Source organism: Telopea speciosissima, chromosome 9 (genome assembly GCF_018873765.1).
Source record: "Telopea speciosissima isolate NSW1024214 ecotype Mountain lineage chromosome 9, Tspe_v1, whole genome shotgun sequence".
Taxonomy (NCBI): domain Eukaryota; kingdom Viridiplantae; phylum Streptophyta; class Magnoliopsida; order Proteales; family Proteaceae; genus Telopea; species Telopea speciosissima.
This window is the reverse complement of record NC_057924.1, coordinates 61,013,243-61,027,277: the sequence shown is the minus strand read 5'-3', so window position 1 is coordinate 61,027,277 and position 14,035 is coordinate 61,013,243. Positions and strand designations below refer to the sequence as shown.

General features: G+C 38.1%; 2 protein-coding genes across 2 annotated transcripts; both read right to left on the bottom strand.

The window, feature by feature from the left end:
- Positions 1–4,892: 4,892 nt before the first annotated feature.
- LOC122640885 (coatomer subunit epsilon-1-like) lies at positions 4,893–10,800 on the bottom strand. Its single transcript, XM_043834161.1, has 7 exons — positions 10,567–10,800; positions 10,348–10,437; positions 9,855–10,006; positions 8,034–8,169; positions 7,793–7,948; positions 7,629–7,708; positions 4,893–5,251 (listed from the first exon to the last, which is right to left on the bottom strand). The coding sequence occupies exons 1-7, from the start codon at positions 10,726–10,728 to the stop codon at positions 5,158–5,160; spliced, it is 870 nt and encodes a 289-aa protein (XP_043690096.1). The 5' UTR covers positions 10,729–10,800; the 3' UTR covers positions 4,893–5,157.
- A 1,312-nt stretch (positions 10,801–12,112) lies between these two features.
- LOC122639220 (phosphopantothenoylcysteine decarboxylase subunit VHS3-like) lies at positions 12,113–12,718 on the bottom strand. The gene has a single exon (XM_043832042.1). It carries the CDS (start codon positions 12,716–12,718, stop codon positions 12,113–12,115), a length of 606 nt encoding a protein of 201 aa, XP_043687977.1.
- Between the last annotated feature and the right edge of the window lie 1,317 nt (positions 12,719–14,035).

The following is a 14,035-nucleotide window of genomic DNA, read 5'->3' as shown; positions in this document are numbered from 1 at the left end:
CAATCTTAGTGACCCATTCATGTAGAGGAAAATGTGTGTGCTTTTTGAAGAAAAGAGGGGAAAAAATGATGGAATAAAGTGAATATATATGCTTGCTTCCTGCTTTTGTTTTATGTATCCTCTGGTAAATCAAATCGATATACCACAGGGATTAGGGTTTGATAAAAGAGTGATTAGTTTTGTGTTTTGTTTTTATTTTGGGGTGGAGGGAGGGGTTGGTCAGCAGAAAGAAGAGTACAAGGGCAATGCCTGCAGATTGTTGTAGTAGAGCTGCTTTAATTTCTATATAAAAAATTGTTGCCGAACTTGTTGACTAATTAATTGGGAGTTGTAGAAGTATTGAAATGGATGTGTGTTGATGTATATCTTTCGATCATTTCACCTAATGTTTTAAGGTTTTGAATTAAACACCAAATAATATACTTCATGGGTTTTCCCTTTTTGTTTGGCAGAGATCCTCGACTGTCGAGCTGCTCGGCAGGACCGTAATGTCATGACACGTTGAGGCGTGCAATGATCACCTTACTTCTATTCCGGCAAAACGCTTGGGCAGGGGTAAGACGGTCATTGCATTTCTCACCGTGTCTTGACAGCACGGGTCCTTCCTAACAGCTTAGCAGTAGAGGATCTGGGAATTAGGATTTTCTGGGATTTGGATCCTCTGTGACCTAGGGTTGAACAGCCATCATGCTGTGCTCGACTCACAAGTTGCCACGTGGATCGTGGGAGACGAATCCCGATTCTTTTTTGTTTTTTAACCCCTGGTTTTCAATTTTCTAAACCAGCAGTCAGCCCATGCATGGGCTAGTTAACACCAACTCGGCAACTCAACTCTGCTGCAGGCTCACAACTTGCTGTCACTTCCATGCAATGCCACAGAATTTATCTGATTTTTAAATACATTTCATAAACTTCAGCCAAATTTTGGTAAATTTCCAATTATTTAATACTCAAATTTCAATCAACTTCAACCGGAATTTTATATTTAGTATTGAATTCCATTGGAAGTTAGGATAAGCTTCGATTACTTAACCTAAATTTATATTCCTATAGACCCATGCATGATAAAAAATAAAAAATAAAAAAACAGAGAGGGTTCTTTGAGCAAGCGGCATAATAGCACATCAATGAGGTGCGTCAGAACAGTTTGTGGCAGCGATATCATTTCATATAAGGAGAGAGATAGAGACGAGATAGAGACTAGCATACCTAGGGATGTCAAATGGTCAATTCGATCCGGTTTGGCTAAGTTTATTTAGGTTTTCTCTTATCTAGGTTTTATCAATTTGATATCGGACTTGGTCCAGTTTAGATTCAATTTACCATGCATATTATACATACATAATTATGAGGATGATTTTTTATGGTTTTCTAGATGGTATCGGTTTTATATTAGTTTTGGTCCAATTTTCGGATTTGGTTCGACTTTTGGTGGGTATGGTGATCCGATTTTCAGCCTGTTCCATAACACCCCAAACCGAAACGGTTCCAATACGGAATCAGTTGGAGTAGGGTTTTTTGGCCAGGTTTGGTTGGTTTGACCAGTTTGGTATAAAGTTAGACACCCCTAATAAGCATACCAGTAACTCAAAGAACCTTTTCCATCAAATAAAAAAAACACTCGGTTGAAAATTTAAAAGGAAAAATCTTTTGTGTAAAATTGGTGAATTATAAATTATAACATTACATTTTATATTTTTTAAAGGGAAAGAGAACGCTACCTAGACATGTGCGGTGCTTTACTCCTGTGCCTAGACATAGGGGCATGCAAAATGACCACCGAATGTCTGGGTGCAAGGGTAGTGCACCACACACGCCCAGTAACATACTTTCCCCCTTTTTAAAATGTACTTTTGGGGAAAAGGCTGGGCACGTTGACGTTGAATCCAATATGAGTCTGTCTCTCCCACCCCCCTAGGAAAATGACCCCTACCCTTCCCATCCCACCCTCTTTATTGGTCACAACCACTGATTTCAAGAAAGCTAGTGGCATGCCCAATCCTCTCTCATACTTTTTGTAAGAAAGATAAAACTCTGTTATTTCACACGTGTTTGAAAAAATGTGCAAGAATAACAACCATGGAGAATGACACAATTTAAAATTTAGATTTTTATTAAATTAAAAAATATATATTAAAAATAAAACAAAGGATAAGCAAAAGAAGATCTTCATAATTCACCAACCTTGATTACAGCAAGATCCACCCAACTTTAAAACAGCTAAATTGTCCATACCATATCAAAAGAAAAGAAGATAAATATAAAAAAAGGTGGAAGGATCCACTAGAAATAATTGTGCATGTAAAGCTTTGCCAGTACCAGACAACATTTTGTGTTCGAACAAAAAAAAAAAAAAAAACCACCCTGAAAGAAAACAAAAGTTGGCTCGAACATCTACAATATGATGATGAAATTTTTAATTGACCTGCAGGTTCATGTTCTTGCAAAAAAGTGTATATTGATGTAACAGATACATGAATGGAGACAAGCATCCCAAGGCTTTACCAGCAGAGATAGTTGTCACCTTCTGTTATATTATGAAACTTCTTGTTCACCTTTTATCAATCACATGGGCTTAGACTGAGAAGTTTGTCCCTTTAGAGCTATAGTCACAAAGGGATATATGATTATAAGAAATGGCATTGCCATCACTTGATAGCCGGTTTTTGGGGAATACAGATGTGAAGCCAATGGTTTCATTCAATTTCCGCTCAACACAAGACAGCAGATAGCGGTTAGAACAAGAGGACGAAAAAGGGGGGAAAGGGGGATCCAGTTCCTGCCCGGCCCATTTCCCCAGTGCCTCTAATAAAGGGGGTACAATGATCACCCTACCCCTGCCCAAACACTCTGCCCTGGTGATTCCAACCCCCTTATTATAGGCATTCAGGGAACTGGAGGAGAAATTATTTTTTTTCTTTTGTGGGGGCAGGCGTGGGGGATGTTGCAAGTTGGAATATAAAATACCAGTGGAAAAAATAACTTGCTGAGAAAGGAAATGTTAAGAGATACAGTGAAAAGCAAGGGAAAAAGTACATGGAGAAAGTTGTTTCACCCTTGACCGTCAAAATGATGTGATCTTATGATTGGACTCTTGGACAATTTAGTTTCTATCACTAAACTCCTACCATTTATTGTACTTGATCGTAACTATCCTTTCTTAATCCAATCCAATCCAAGGATCAGATGTAATGGTTTGAGAGGTCTTTACTTCACCGTCGGCAAAGGAAAACTTGGTCCAAAAGTATTTTGTAGGAAGTATCAGTAATTATAGGTGTATCTTATGAGGGAAGACTGAAATATTCCCTTAAAAAAGAGAAAGAGACACTGCCGGGGTCCATTGGCTACAAAAATGGACCAAATTGGGTGACATTGTGATAGTACAATGAAAGATCAAAATGGGGGTCTCCTCAGAGATTCTGTCGGTGTAGGAAGAGTTTGAGAAGTCAAAATAAATTAGTGGGGCTTATTAGTCTCCCAAAATTTACCAAAAATATCCTAATAATTTAAAATATTGGTGTATTGTGGACTACTAGATGCACAACAGTAAGTCTTAAAGCTAGGTTGTGTTTATGAATTACCTTTGGAGGTTTGCCTGAGTCCTACATCAGAAGGTCCATAGATTGAGTGCATTCACAAGTTTAGTTTGGAGGATTATGACCTAACATTAAACCAATAGCTCCTCAAAGATCAATAATCAAGTATCAGAATCAGCTAGGATAGACTGACACCAGAGTTAGCTTAGATGAGTCCCAACTGATTCCCCGAGGGCAATCCAATAAATATTGTATCTATAGACAGCAGTAATCATAACATTAAATTGATTTTGCCCTAAATGATCTTTAGCTACTATCTTTGAGTTTCTGGGTTTCTTGTAAGAAGTTCAAGCAGTAATATATATCAGATAGCACATTGGACAGGCTGCTGACATTTTCAAAGATACTCGAAACAGTATTCACATCGCATGAATCAATCCAAGAATCAGAGTTCTTTTATTACATTGAACAGCAGCGGAAATCACAAGCCTCAGATGCCACACAAAGGTAAATTCTTGTAGGTGTTAGTTGGCTAATCAATGCTATTTTAGAATTAGAGGTTCATCAGATGGTGGGTTGTTCCACTATTGAGGCATACTCAGATTCTATCAAGGAATGTGATTCTACGTGAGTGGAACTATTGTCCTTGACAGTAGGCCTGGAACTGGTGGCAATAAAGGACAGAGACAGGTAGTAGTCTAGGAGGAGTCTGCAAATACCATTCCCTCATTAACCAGATGAGGAAACTTGTAAGCCATTTAACATATTTCATCTCAGTATGGCTTGCCGTAATAGCATAATAGCCCCACAATCGAAAGTCAGATTGCTGATGATCAAGAGCATGGAGTTATGCGGCCTCAGACCTGTTTTAGGGATAGTATTCTATAAGAAACATGGTTCATGATGTAATTTTGCGATTCTTGTTTCGGATTTTTGTTAATGTTGTCTTCTGAGTTGTGCACTTTATCATTCCGCCCTTTGGAGATTGTATTTGTTCATCATTCATCAATAAATTTGTTATTTGTGCAGAATCATTTTGCACAAGAGCTTAGCAAGTAGAATCAAGCAAAAGCGTGCTACTTCTGCAAAGATGTCCAAATCCCATAGAATACAGGATGTTTCTTGTTTAATAAAACGATACCTTTCTGACACATATTGCAGAAATCTGGAGTGATAATGATTCAGCAGTTAGAATTATGCTCTAATAATGACTTCACTATGCACAAATTTTCCACAACATTTCCCAATATTTAATGGAATGAAATTACAAAAGACCGCAAAATAATTTCTCAAAATACCATATCCTAGAAAAAGACGAAGAAAAGTATCCTCACTATAACAAATATACAAATAAGCCATCCTTGAACTCATTCTTCTCTATTCAATCCATGTATTGTTCATATCAGGTTACAAACCCTAGTATAGTTGATGATGACCTGAACTTCAATTAAGAATAATAAAGACAAAGAAAAGGGGGAGGGGAACACTATTACCACTACGACTTCAACAGCATGCACACCAAAGGAAAAGAAACAGTATTGTGAAATTAGAAAGAAAAAATTTATCGGATAGAGTGGGATCATTCAACTCTCAGCAGGATATCAACTGACCCACGAGACCTTCAAGCAATTGTTTGAACAGCTCTGTCAAAGCTCTCTTCAGCGGACACCATACGTTTGACAAGCAAGTGGTCAGGATGTGAGAGTTTCAATTGGCTGCATAAATAAATTATTGCAATTAATTATAAACAACCCAAGGTGGCCCTTTAACAGCAACATAAGTTTCATTTGTTCTCAACATACAAATCCATTTAGCACCGGGATAACAGAACTATGAGGATAATCGATTTGAGGATTTAACATGATTGAATAAGAATATTTCAAGCCCAACATAACAATATGTCCTGATACTTAGCAGGTGCAGTTGCATTAAAAGGAACAATTCAGCTAAGATCAGCTAGGGAAGTGTTAGTAGACCATACCCCTCCACATAACGAAAGTTTCCCATTCTGTTGCAGATGACAGAAAAATGAAGCCAAAAGATACTTGTTCAAAGTCATGGTCGGAAAACTAGTCAAGAGTCAAGTAGACTCGCCAAGGCTTAGAAAATATAAAAGAATCAATCTGAGTGAACCCAATTTTCGCTTGACTCGGAGGTTTTTGTCAAATGAATAGGAAACCTGATCAAGAGACACATAGACTCTACTAGGCTTAGAAAATGTAATAACTCAACCGCAGTTGCCCTAATTTTCACTTGACTTGGAGATTTCCCAAGTAACTCCAAATCAAGCAAAAATTCCCGAGTCTTGTAAATTATTTTGTTCGACCCCTTCCCTCCTAACCAAACGATCCTAATCCCTAAAACTTAACTCTATCCCTTTCTCGCCCCCCCCCCCCCTCCTTAAATCTCTCCCTCTTCCACAGGCCGACACAGAACACTAACATCGACGGATATAGAAGCAGTAGCTCAATTGATTTTGCCTGGGAAAGCTCAGCAAGCATGCCATCACCAAGGGCACCAAAGCTGCCTCCAATGACCTCTCCATTGGCCATTCCTCACTGACCTGCAATACTCCATCATACATTGTAACCCAAAGTCCAAAAACGAAGATTTCTTTCATTGAGAGGGCTACAAAAGGAATTTCCCAAAATTTTGACCTCTCCTGTTACAGTCACTTGAGTTTTGTCTTAGGATGTGGTCTTCTTTTTTATTTTTGGGTGGAGACATTTTCTCTTACCTGTTTGTGCTTAAGGCCGGTGGAATAGCTAAGGTAGAGATGAAAGGTAGACCCCCATATGTTGATAATTTGAAGCAGTATGAGGACTATGATATTGCAGGCACAGATCTAATGAGATTCCTTGCAAGGGATGCATCGATTGGAATTGCACAATAGGTGCCTGACAGAATGATTGAGAAAGACTTGGTCTCTTGGAACTCTGGTTCCAAGCTACTCCAGGTGGTATTGCACAAAAAGGTACTTTCTGGATTAGGATTTGGGTTATTTATTTATTTAATTTTTTTGGGGGGGGAGGCTTGGAAAATGGCATTTTGTTTATTTGATTTTCACTTATTTTCTTCATATTTCCATAATACTATCCATGATTTATATGTATCAAATATATTATATATATAAAAGATTCACCCTGTGATGCAGCAAAGTCACCTAAAGGATTTATTTTATTGGAATAAGCCTTGGGTTAAGCCTTTGATCCCATGGGTTTTCTTTGTAATGGACCACTTTTATGGGCCAAAAATATGAGTGGAAAGTAGGAAAACGGAATTTGATTTATTAGTTTAGTTAAGGTCCTGTTTTGATTCAGTTTCTTTCATTATTTTAGTTTCCTAGTCAGGTTTTGTTACCTTATTAGTTAAGGATTGGGTCAAGCCTTTCTTTTTTAGTGTTTGGGTCTGTTTTTGAGTCTTCTATATAAGTTTGTAAGGGACTGCAGCCTTGTACATGAATTTGAGTAATGAGATTGACAGGAAAAAAAACATAGCTTTGTGCTTTGCTCTATGAGAGAGTATGGTGAGATGCCATTGGTGAGAGGCCGTTGGTGAGAGGCCCAAGTCTGAGAGAGACTACCCTATCTTCTTCTTCCCTTCATAGATTTTTTTTATATATTTTATTGCTCTGAAATTTCCTGCAAATCTGAGAACCAATTGAAGTATTTACTGTTGTTGGACCTGAAGTTTACAATCCTCTTGTGGACTGGTTATCATTTGTGACTGGTCTACATTACCCTGACTCACCAGTGACTCTTCTGTGCCACCAGTCGTGGGAGAGGACGAGTCGGGTCAAAAAATACGGTTTCCAGCCATGGTTCAGACAAATAAAAAAAACAGACAAGAAATTTTCTGCCTGATCATTACCTATAAAATTAAAGAGTACCACACCGAGAAGGGCAAGCATATACAAGACAAGAATTGTGAATTGCTTGTGTTATTCCTTTTTTGTCCTTTTCCCAAAACCTTGTGAACTTCACCCGCTAAGAAAGATTCTCATTGATTAACTACGCTCAACACTAATAGTTTCACAGGCAAGAGCTAGTTTAAAAGTTAGAGTGGAGGAGTTGGAATATGTAGATAGCTTACCTCAGAAAACGAGATGATTGCTTGCCAAGGTGAAGACAGCATACATAAAGGTTGGCCAGAGTTTCAGCATCCTTTGCATCCTGGACAAATATTAATCACTGATTAATTTTACATTTTAAAAAGTAAATTTGTGATTTCTGTAGCTTCCACATAAAAAATAATACCTTGTTTAGTGCTTCTAGCAATAGGGTTTCAGCTTCATCAAAGTGTCCCATGTGCATGCAACAGACAGCCTTGCCATTCAGGACCAACGTGGTCATTGGAAACTTCTCAGAGAAATCTTGGAAGATCAGGTATGCTTCTTGTATCTTGGAACCACCCTGGAATAAAAGAACAATATACAAAGGTCATAAACAGGAAACATATCTCATTTTCAAATATACCAATGCTAAAACTTGCATTTACCACTGCCAAATTTAGCCATGCATTTGCCAGTTGGGTTAGAGTGTGGTCCTCATCAATTTGTTGCATAATCTTTAGCTGCTTCTCTGCATGATCTGATCTATGCATCTTAAGAAAAATTTGAACATTCAGTGCATGCCTGCAAAAGATGAAGAGGCTCGTCAGTATCACAGACTGTTGCATTTATTTCACTTAATGGAAGAGAAAAAGAATGGCAACTGAATCCAATAAACAAACCAAGGCTCCGACAATGACTTCAGAGAAAACTACAGGAGTACTGATGATGTGATCACGGGGTTAAAATACCCTATTTGGGTTATGGACCCATCCATATAATACAAGACTCAAAACAAGGATTAGGGTCTGTTATCGTATTTTGGATACTGTTCACGTGAACAGTAACTTGTGAGCTTTGTTTTGGTTTTGTTGGACTATTCTGCCCCTATGTAATGTGTTGCCCTATTATTATATACATTGAGCCTGGAGTTATTATTATTATTATTGAGAACTCCTCTGTTCTCTTTCTCTCATAGTTTTCTTGTTCTCTAATTTACATGGTATCAGAGCAAAATCTCTTGGGACTGCTGCACACTTAGGAAATATATCTTTTTCTTTTTCTTCTTTCTCATTGGTGATTGCGATCAACAAGTTTCAAAGGTTAATGCGATATTGAAAGAGGGGGTGTTTTCACCCCCTTCGGCTCTTCTCCAAGGGATTCCCAGACCCCAGACATACACACTCACATACTCGTAGGTAGCTATATATTGGCCCTGTAAACTATAATTAGCAATTAGCTCAGTCCTGCAGTTGGTCATGCTATCTTTTTTTTTTTTTTCTGGACAAGTATTATTAACACTGATGGTTGAAGGTCCTATAATAATCAAGCAATGCTTATCCAACAGTTTAACTACTACCTACATTCCATATAACATCTACATTATCTATCATAATAAGAAAGGTATCACAAACAGGATATCTCATCTTACTCTATTTATTTATACCATTTCTTGCCAACAGGCATCTGTAATTGGCTCTAACTTCTATGAAGATTCATTTATAGAATACATAAATACTGTTACTAGGAGTTTAATAATTGTCAATTGAAGGAGATATGAAACAACAATTTAATCTGCTAATTCCCACAAAAGAAGTTTAATCATTGTCAATTGAAACTTCTTGCCTTGTTCTGCACCATAATTCTCAATTTCTCATAAAGTGCCAAGGAAAAAAAAATAAGAGCAGCTAATGATGTTTATGGACAAAAGCAGCTAATAATATTACTCAACTCAGCCTTATCCCAATTAAATGGGGTCAGCTTCATGGATCCTATTTCTCCAATCAGCTTTATTCAAAGCTATACAAGATTCCAGTCCTAGGTTATACAATACATGTCTTTCCTCGCCGCTTCTCCAATGGTAATTTTAAGCTTACCTATACCTCTTTTAGCTACTTCAATTTGAAATAAATCACTTCTCCGTACTGGAGAATCTAAAGGCCTCCGTTGCACATGTCCATGCCACTTTAGACGAGTTTCTCGCAACTTATCATGAATTGGGGCAACGCCCAGGTTCATTTAATTTTTTCATTCTGTATTTTATCTTTTCTAGTTTTACCATGCATCCACCGCAACATCCTCATTTCATCCACATTAAGTTTGTTTAAATGTGTTCGCTTTACTTCCCAACATTCAGCCTCATACGTCATTGCTTGTCATATATAACTGCTGTATAAATTTTCATGTGTAATATCAGCCAATGATATTAAGCATGAAAATTATTTAATTATATCAGAAATTTTAAGATTAAAAGGCAATATAAGACTAACAGTTCCATAGTTCCACCAGCGTTGGTAAGCTTAAGAGCCTCATTGTAATCCTGCTCATGCATGTAAATGATCCCTGCAATCAGCCGTAAAACAGGGTTGCTTCCAACGGCTGGATCCTGTAACCACTCTTGGAGACCCGAAATTGAAGATTCCTGCACAATTACAAAACCAACAATCATCATTCACATCTTAATATAAACTAACCCAATCTCGGTGCCCGAGTCGCAAATCACACAATATGAGACGCCAATCAAGATTGCAACCACAAGCTATATAAATTCAAAAACAACAAAACCTTAAATAAAAGGGGAACAGAACATCCCAGAAAAGGAAAACTTCAATATTCATTAGTAAAGGAGTGCGGCACATTTGTGAGGGTTCGATAAATTACTTATGAAGTTAAAATTCAGGTAAGATCCAGTTATTATAACTAGAATAAACGTTGATCCCCAGATCTTAAACATTAGAAGGATCGGGAGAAAGAAAAACCAACCTTATTTTCTGGACCAGATAGATAAAGGGCAAGCAATTTGACAGCCTGGAGAGGCGTGGGAGCCGAAGAATCGATTTCGTTAACCACAAGCTGCAAACATGAATGAGAAAGAAATAATAAAAAGAAGAAGAAAGGGAGTGGGAGGATTAGAAAGAAATCAGATCTTTGTTTCATTGTTGGTTAATTAAAATGAAGTGAGGTATTGAGAGAGGCAAGAACCTGATAGCTTCCGAGGGCAATGTAAGATCTATAAACAAGGCAGTCTCTCTCGACAGCATCTTCTGGAGAGAGATTGGGAACGTCGCTATTATTAATGGCGGCCTGGTAAGCCCCCAAGTAAAAGTTGTTGCGAAGGCTGAACAGACGATCTGGAGACGCCATGGCTACTGCTCCGCTAAGCTCTGTTGTGCGTTAGATCTCCCTCTCTCTCCCTCTCTGAGAAACAAATAACTAGGCAACTTTTTATTTTTTTTGGTAGAAAAATAACTAGGCAACAGAGGATGGGAAGGGGGGTTTTGCGAAATTATTTTCCGAGTGTGCAGAGCAGTATATGAGACGGTACGACCATGGACTTCAGTATCGATCTATCAACAGGGCCCGAGCCCACTCTGGCTTGTCCTGAAACCGAACAAGGTCTGGGTTGAGATACCTTGGGCCCAGGACTAGGAATTTCTGATCTTGAATTAAAACCGGTTTTGACCATGCCAGACATTTCGAAACTGTTCAAAATCATATCAAGACAGACGATTTGACTCATACTTTTAAAACCGTAACGTGAACAATTGAGGACTTGGATCCTCTCCAATGCCGAAGGAATTCCAGCACACATCCAACGGATGAGTTAGCACGATCCACATTGGGATGTGTGCTAACGTGTGGATCGTCCCAGCACATCCGTGGTATAGCAATGGGATGACAGTGGGAAAAATCCGCACCCAATCCATCAGGAAATTTTAGTGCAAGCCATAGCAGAGTTTGTGTCAAAAACCTATTTTGTTCTCATTTTGTATTTTGGACCTTCTGCCACGAAAAAAAAATCCTCTGCAGTGTGGGCCTGAGAGCTCGACATGCGGAAGATGGGGCATCACATCCAATGGTGCCGAGCTCGAGAAGAAAGAAAAGAAGAAAAAAAAAAATCTCTTGCATTGAGCTTGCACCGTTGGATGAATCTTCTTCCATGTGTCAAGCTCTCAAGGCTGCACTGCAGTGCACTGCCAGATGCCCACACTACAGAAGATTTTAATCCATCTTCAATAGGACGTGGGAGTAGGGATTTAGTAATCGGCATTGGGATCGATATCGGTCCTGGTTGATCTCAATCCGGATCGGCCGTATTGATTTGGAATATTAGACAGATTCACTCCTTTTTTCTTAAAAAATGGATTTTAATTTTTTTGTTTTGTTTTTTTGGCAGTTTTACACCCTTTTGAATGTTCAAAAAAAGATTTTGATTTTTTGTTTTGCAGTTTTACACTTTTACCCTTCATCTGTACCAATTCACCAATAAGACAAATCGGTTGATTCCTCAAATCATCGTGGTAAAAACTCTGCCTCAGAGTTTAACAAAAATATCTATTTTATTTTATCAAACTATTAAAAAAAAAAACTGTCAGGGCTTCAATTAAAACATGCAGATATATATGGAGCATTGATCAGATTCATTCCATTCTTTCTTCAACATGGGTATACATATATGTCTAAATTATAGATGAAAGTATGAAAAGGGAAATCATGGTCTGAGAACTCTTCTTAACACTTTTAAGAATTAGTAGTAGTCATCAAGGAAATCATAGTCTGAGAAATTAGAATCAAACTCATCAGAAGCATGAGGATAATCTTCTTCCTCATTGAAGCCATAGCAATCATCCCAAGAATCATCAGAAAAACCGAGACCAGACAGACCTCCCATGTGGTCAACTATGGAACGTCCATATCCTCCATTATCATGTATTCTGTTTTCTTCTTCATCATCTTCGGATTCATCAGTAGAAGGTTCATCTTCTTCAACTCCATCATTGTACACACAATCCTCCTCCTCCTCCTCCTCCTCCTCGTTACCTTCAACGTCACTGTCATCATCATCATCATTGCTATTGCACTCAAACTCGTCGTTGTATGAAAAATCATCATCATCATATTCATACCCTTCTTCAAATCCTTGAGAAGAATCATCATTATCAATATTTTCATAGTCATCACTGTAGTTTGAAGAAGCTTCTTCTGGTTCGGAGTTCTCATAGTCATCACTGTAGTTCGAATAAGATTCATCTGAGGAGTACTCATAGTCACTAGTGTAGTTCAAAGAAGATTCTTCTGACGAGTGCTCACAGTCATCACTGTAGTTCGAAGAAGCTTCTTCTGATTCAGCCATTAGAGGTTAAGCAAAGATCCTGGCCGAAAGTAGATGATCTGATTGTTAGATTTTAAATACCTTGGGATGAAACCCTAATCGTATATCCTTGTTACTCTTCTTTGTCGGAGGAGGAAGAGAGAAATACTAAATATAGGCTAGAGAGGACCAAAGATCGACCATAGTATTTATAATATATAGTCTCCCAATCCTAGTTCACTTCTACAATGAAATAGATTGCCTATCTCTATGAGTGACAACGGTCCAAACCACTATATATGTTAACTCACACCAAACTACTATCTCTATAATTAAACTCTTAATTGAAAACTCAAAGACTGAAAGACTATAACCTTATAAGAGTCTGTTAAGGATGAAGTGAGGTACTGAGACGGTCAATGAGTTCAGACTGTTGGATGTCTGAGCTGTCACATGTCGACATCTTCACCTAGCACTGCCTAGATTTAGGGAATTAGAAAGGATTATTTTCCGTCGGTTGAGGGCTTCGGAATTGTTATTTGAATATAATTTCTAAGTTGGAAATTAAATTCAGAGAACACAAATGAAAAATGCTTACTTCCTGTTTAACAATTTACGTAGAGAAAGAAAAACACCAAGTTTCCAACTTATTTACGAGTTTGCAACTTATTTACGAGGTTGTTCCCAACAAGTAAAGCAAACACACGGTCATTGCACAATATCTAATCAAGTATTAATTATGGCTCAAATTTTGTGTACAACTATGTCTCATCGTATTCTAATTACTTGTCAAATTTTAACTCATTATAAAGCTTTGAATATTAATCACTTTTCGTACCAAAAAAAAAATATTAATCACTCTGATTTTCAAATCAAAGTCCTTGTTTGTAGTACATTCGATTGTGGTAAAAAAAAAATCTATGAGGCTTCTATGGTTGGACCAACTAGAAGAATAGGAGAGTTTTAGTTCAAGATATGCTTTTGAATTTAAAAAAAAAAAAAACCTTGAAAGGCAGCATGACTCTGCATTGGGCTCCTCTATAGCGCACATCCAACGGCCCTGTGTGTTTGGGCACGTAACCCAACACCCTGCCTATGTGTTGGGCTACGTGGCAAAGCACACAGGGCCGTTGGATGGTACACTACACACTGTGTCGCGCTACAAAGGACCTGAATACGCATGGCTCCTGTGCCTAGACATTATAGCCGCAAAATTAATGATCGCCAGCCATGCCCTCTTGAAAGGTGAAAATCTCATCCTTATTGATGCTTTTGAACACGTTCCCATTAGCCCTGTAACTGTTGGAGCAAGGGCCACGCTCTTCTAGAGACTGGATTAGAAGAGTTGAATATGTTTGA

Excerpts from the sequence above, each read along its gene's own strand:
- LOC122640885 (XM_043834161.1), bottom strand. The coding sequence starts at position 10,728 with ATGGCGTCTCCAGATCGTCTGTTCAGCCTTCGCAACAACTTTTACTTG. Across the intron at positions 10,007-10,347 it reads TATCTGGTCCAGAAAATAAG|GAATCTTCAATTTCGGGTCT; the intron begins GTTGGTTTTTCT and ends GTAATTGTGCAG. Across the intron at positions 8,170-9,854 it reads GCTGGTGGAACTATGGAACT|GCATGCACTGAATGTTCAAA; the intron begins GTTAGTCTTATA and ends CATCTTTTGCAG.
- LOC122639220 (XM_043832042.1), bottom strand. The coding sequence starts at position 12,718 with ATGGCTGAATCAGAAGAAGCTTCTTCGAACTACAGTGATGACTGTGAG.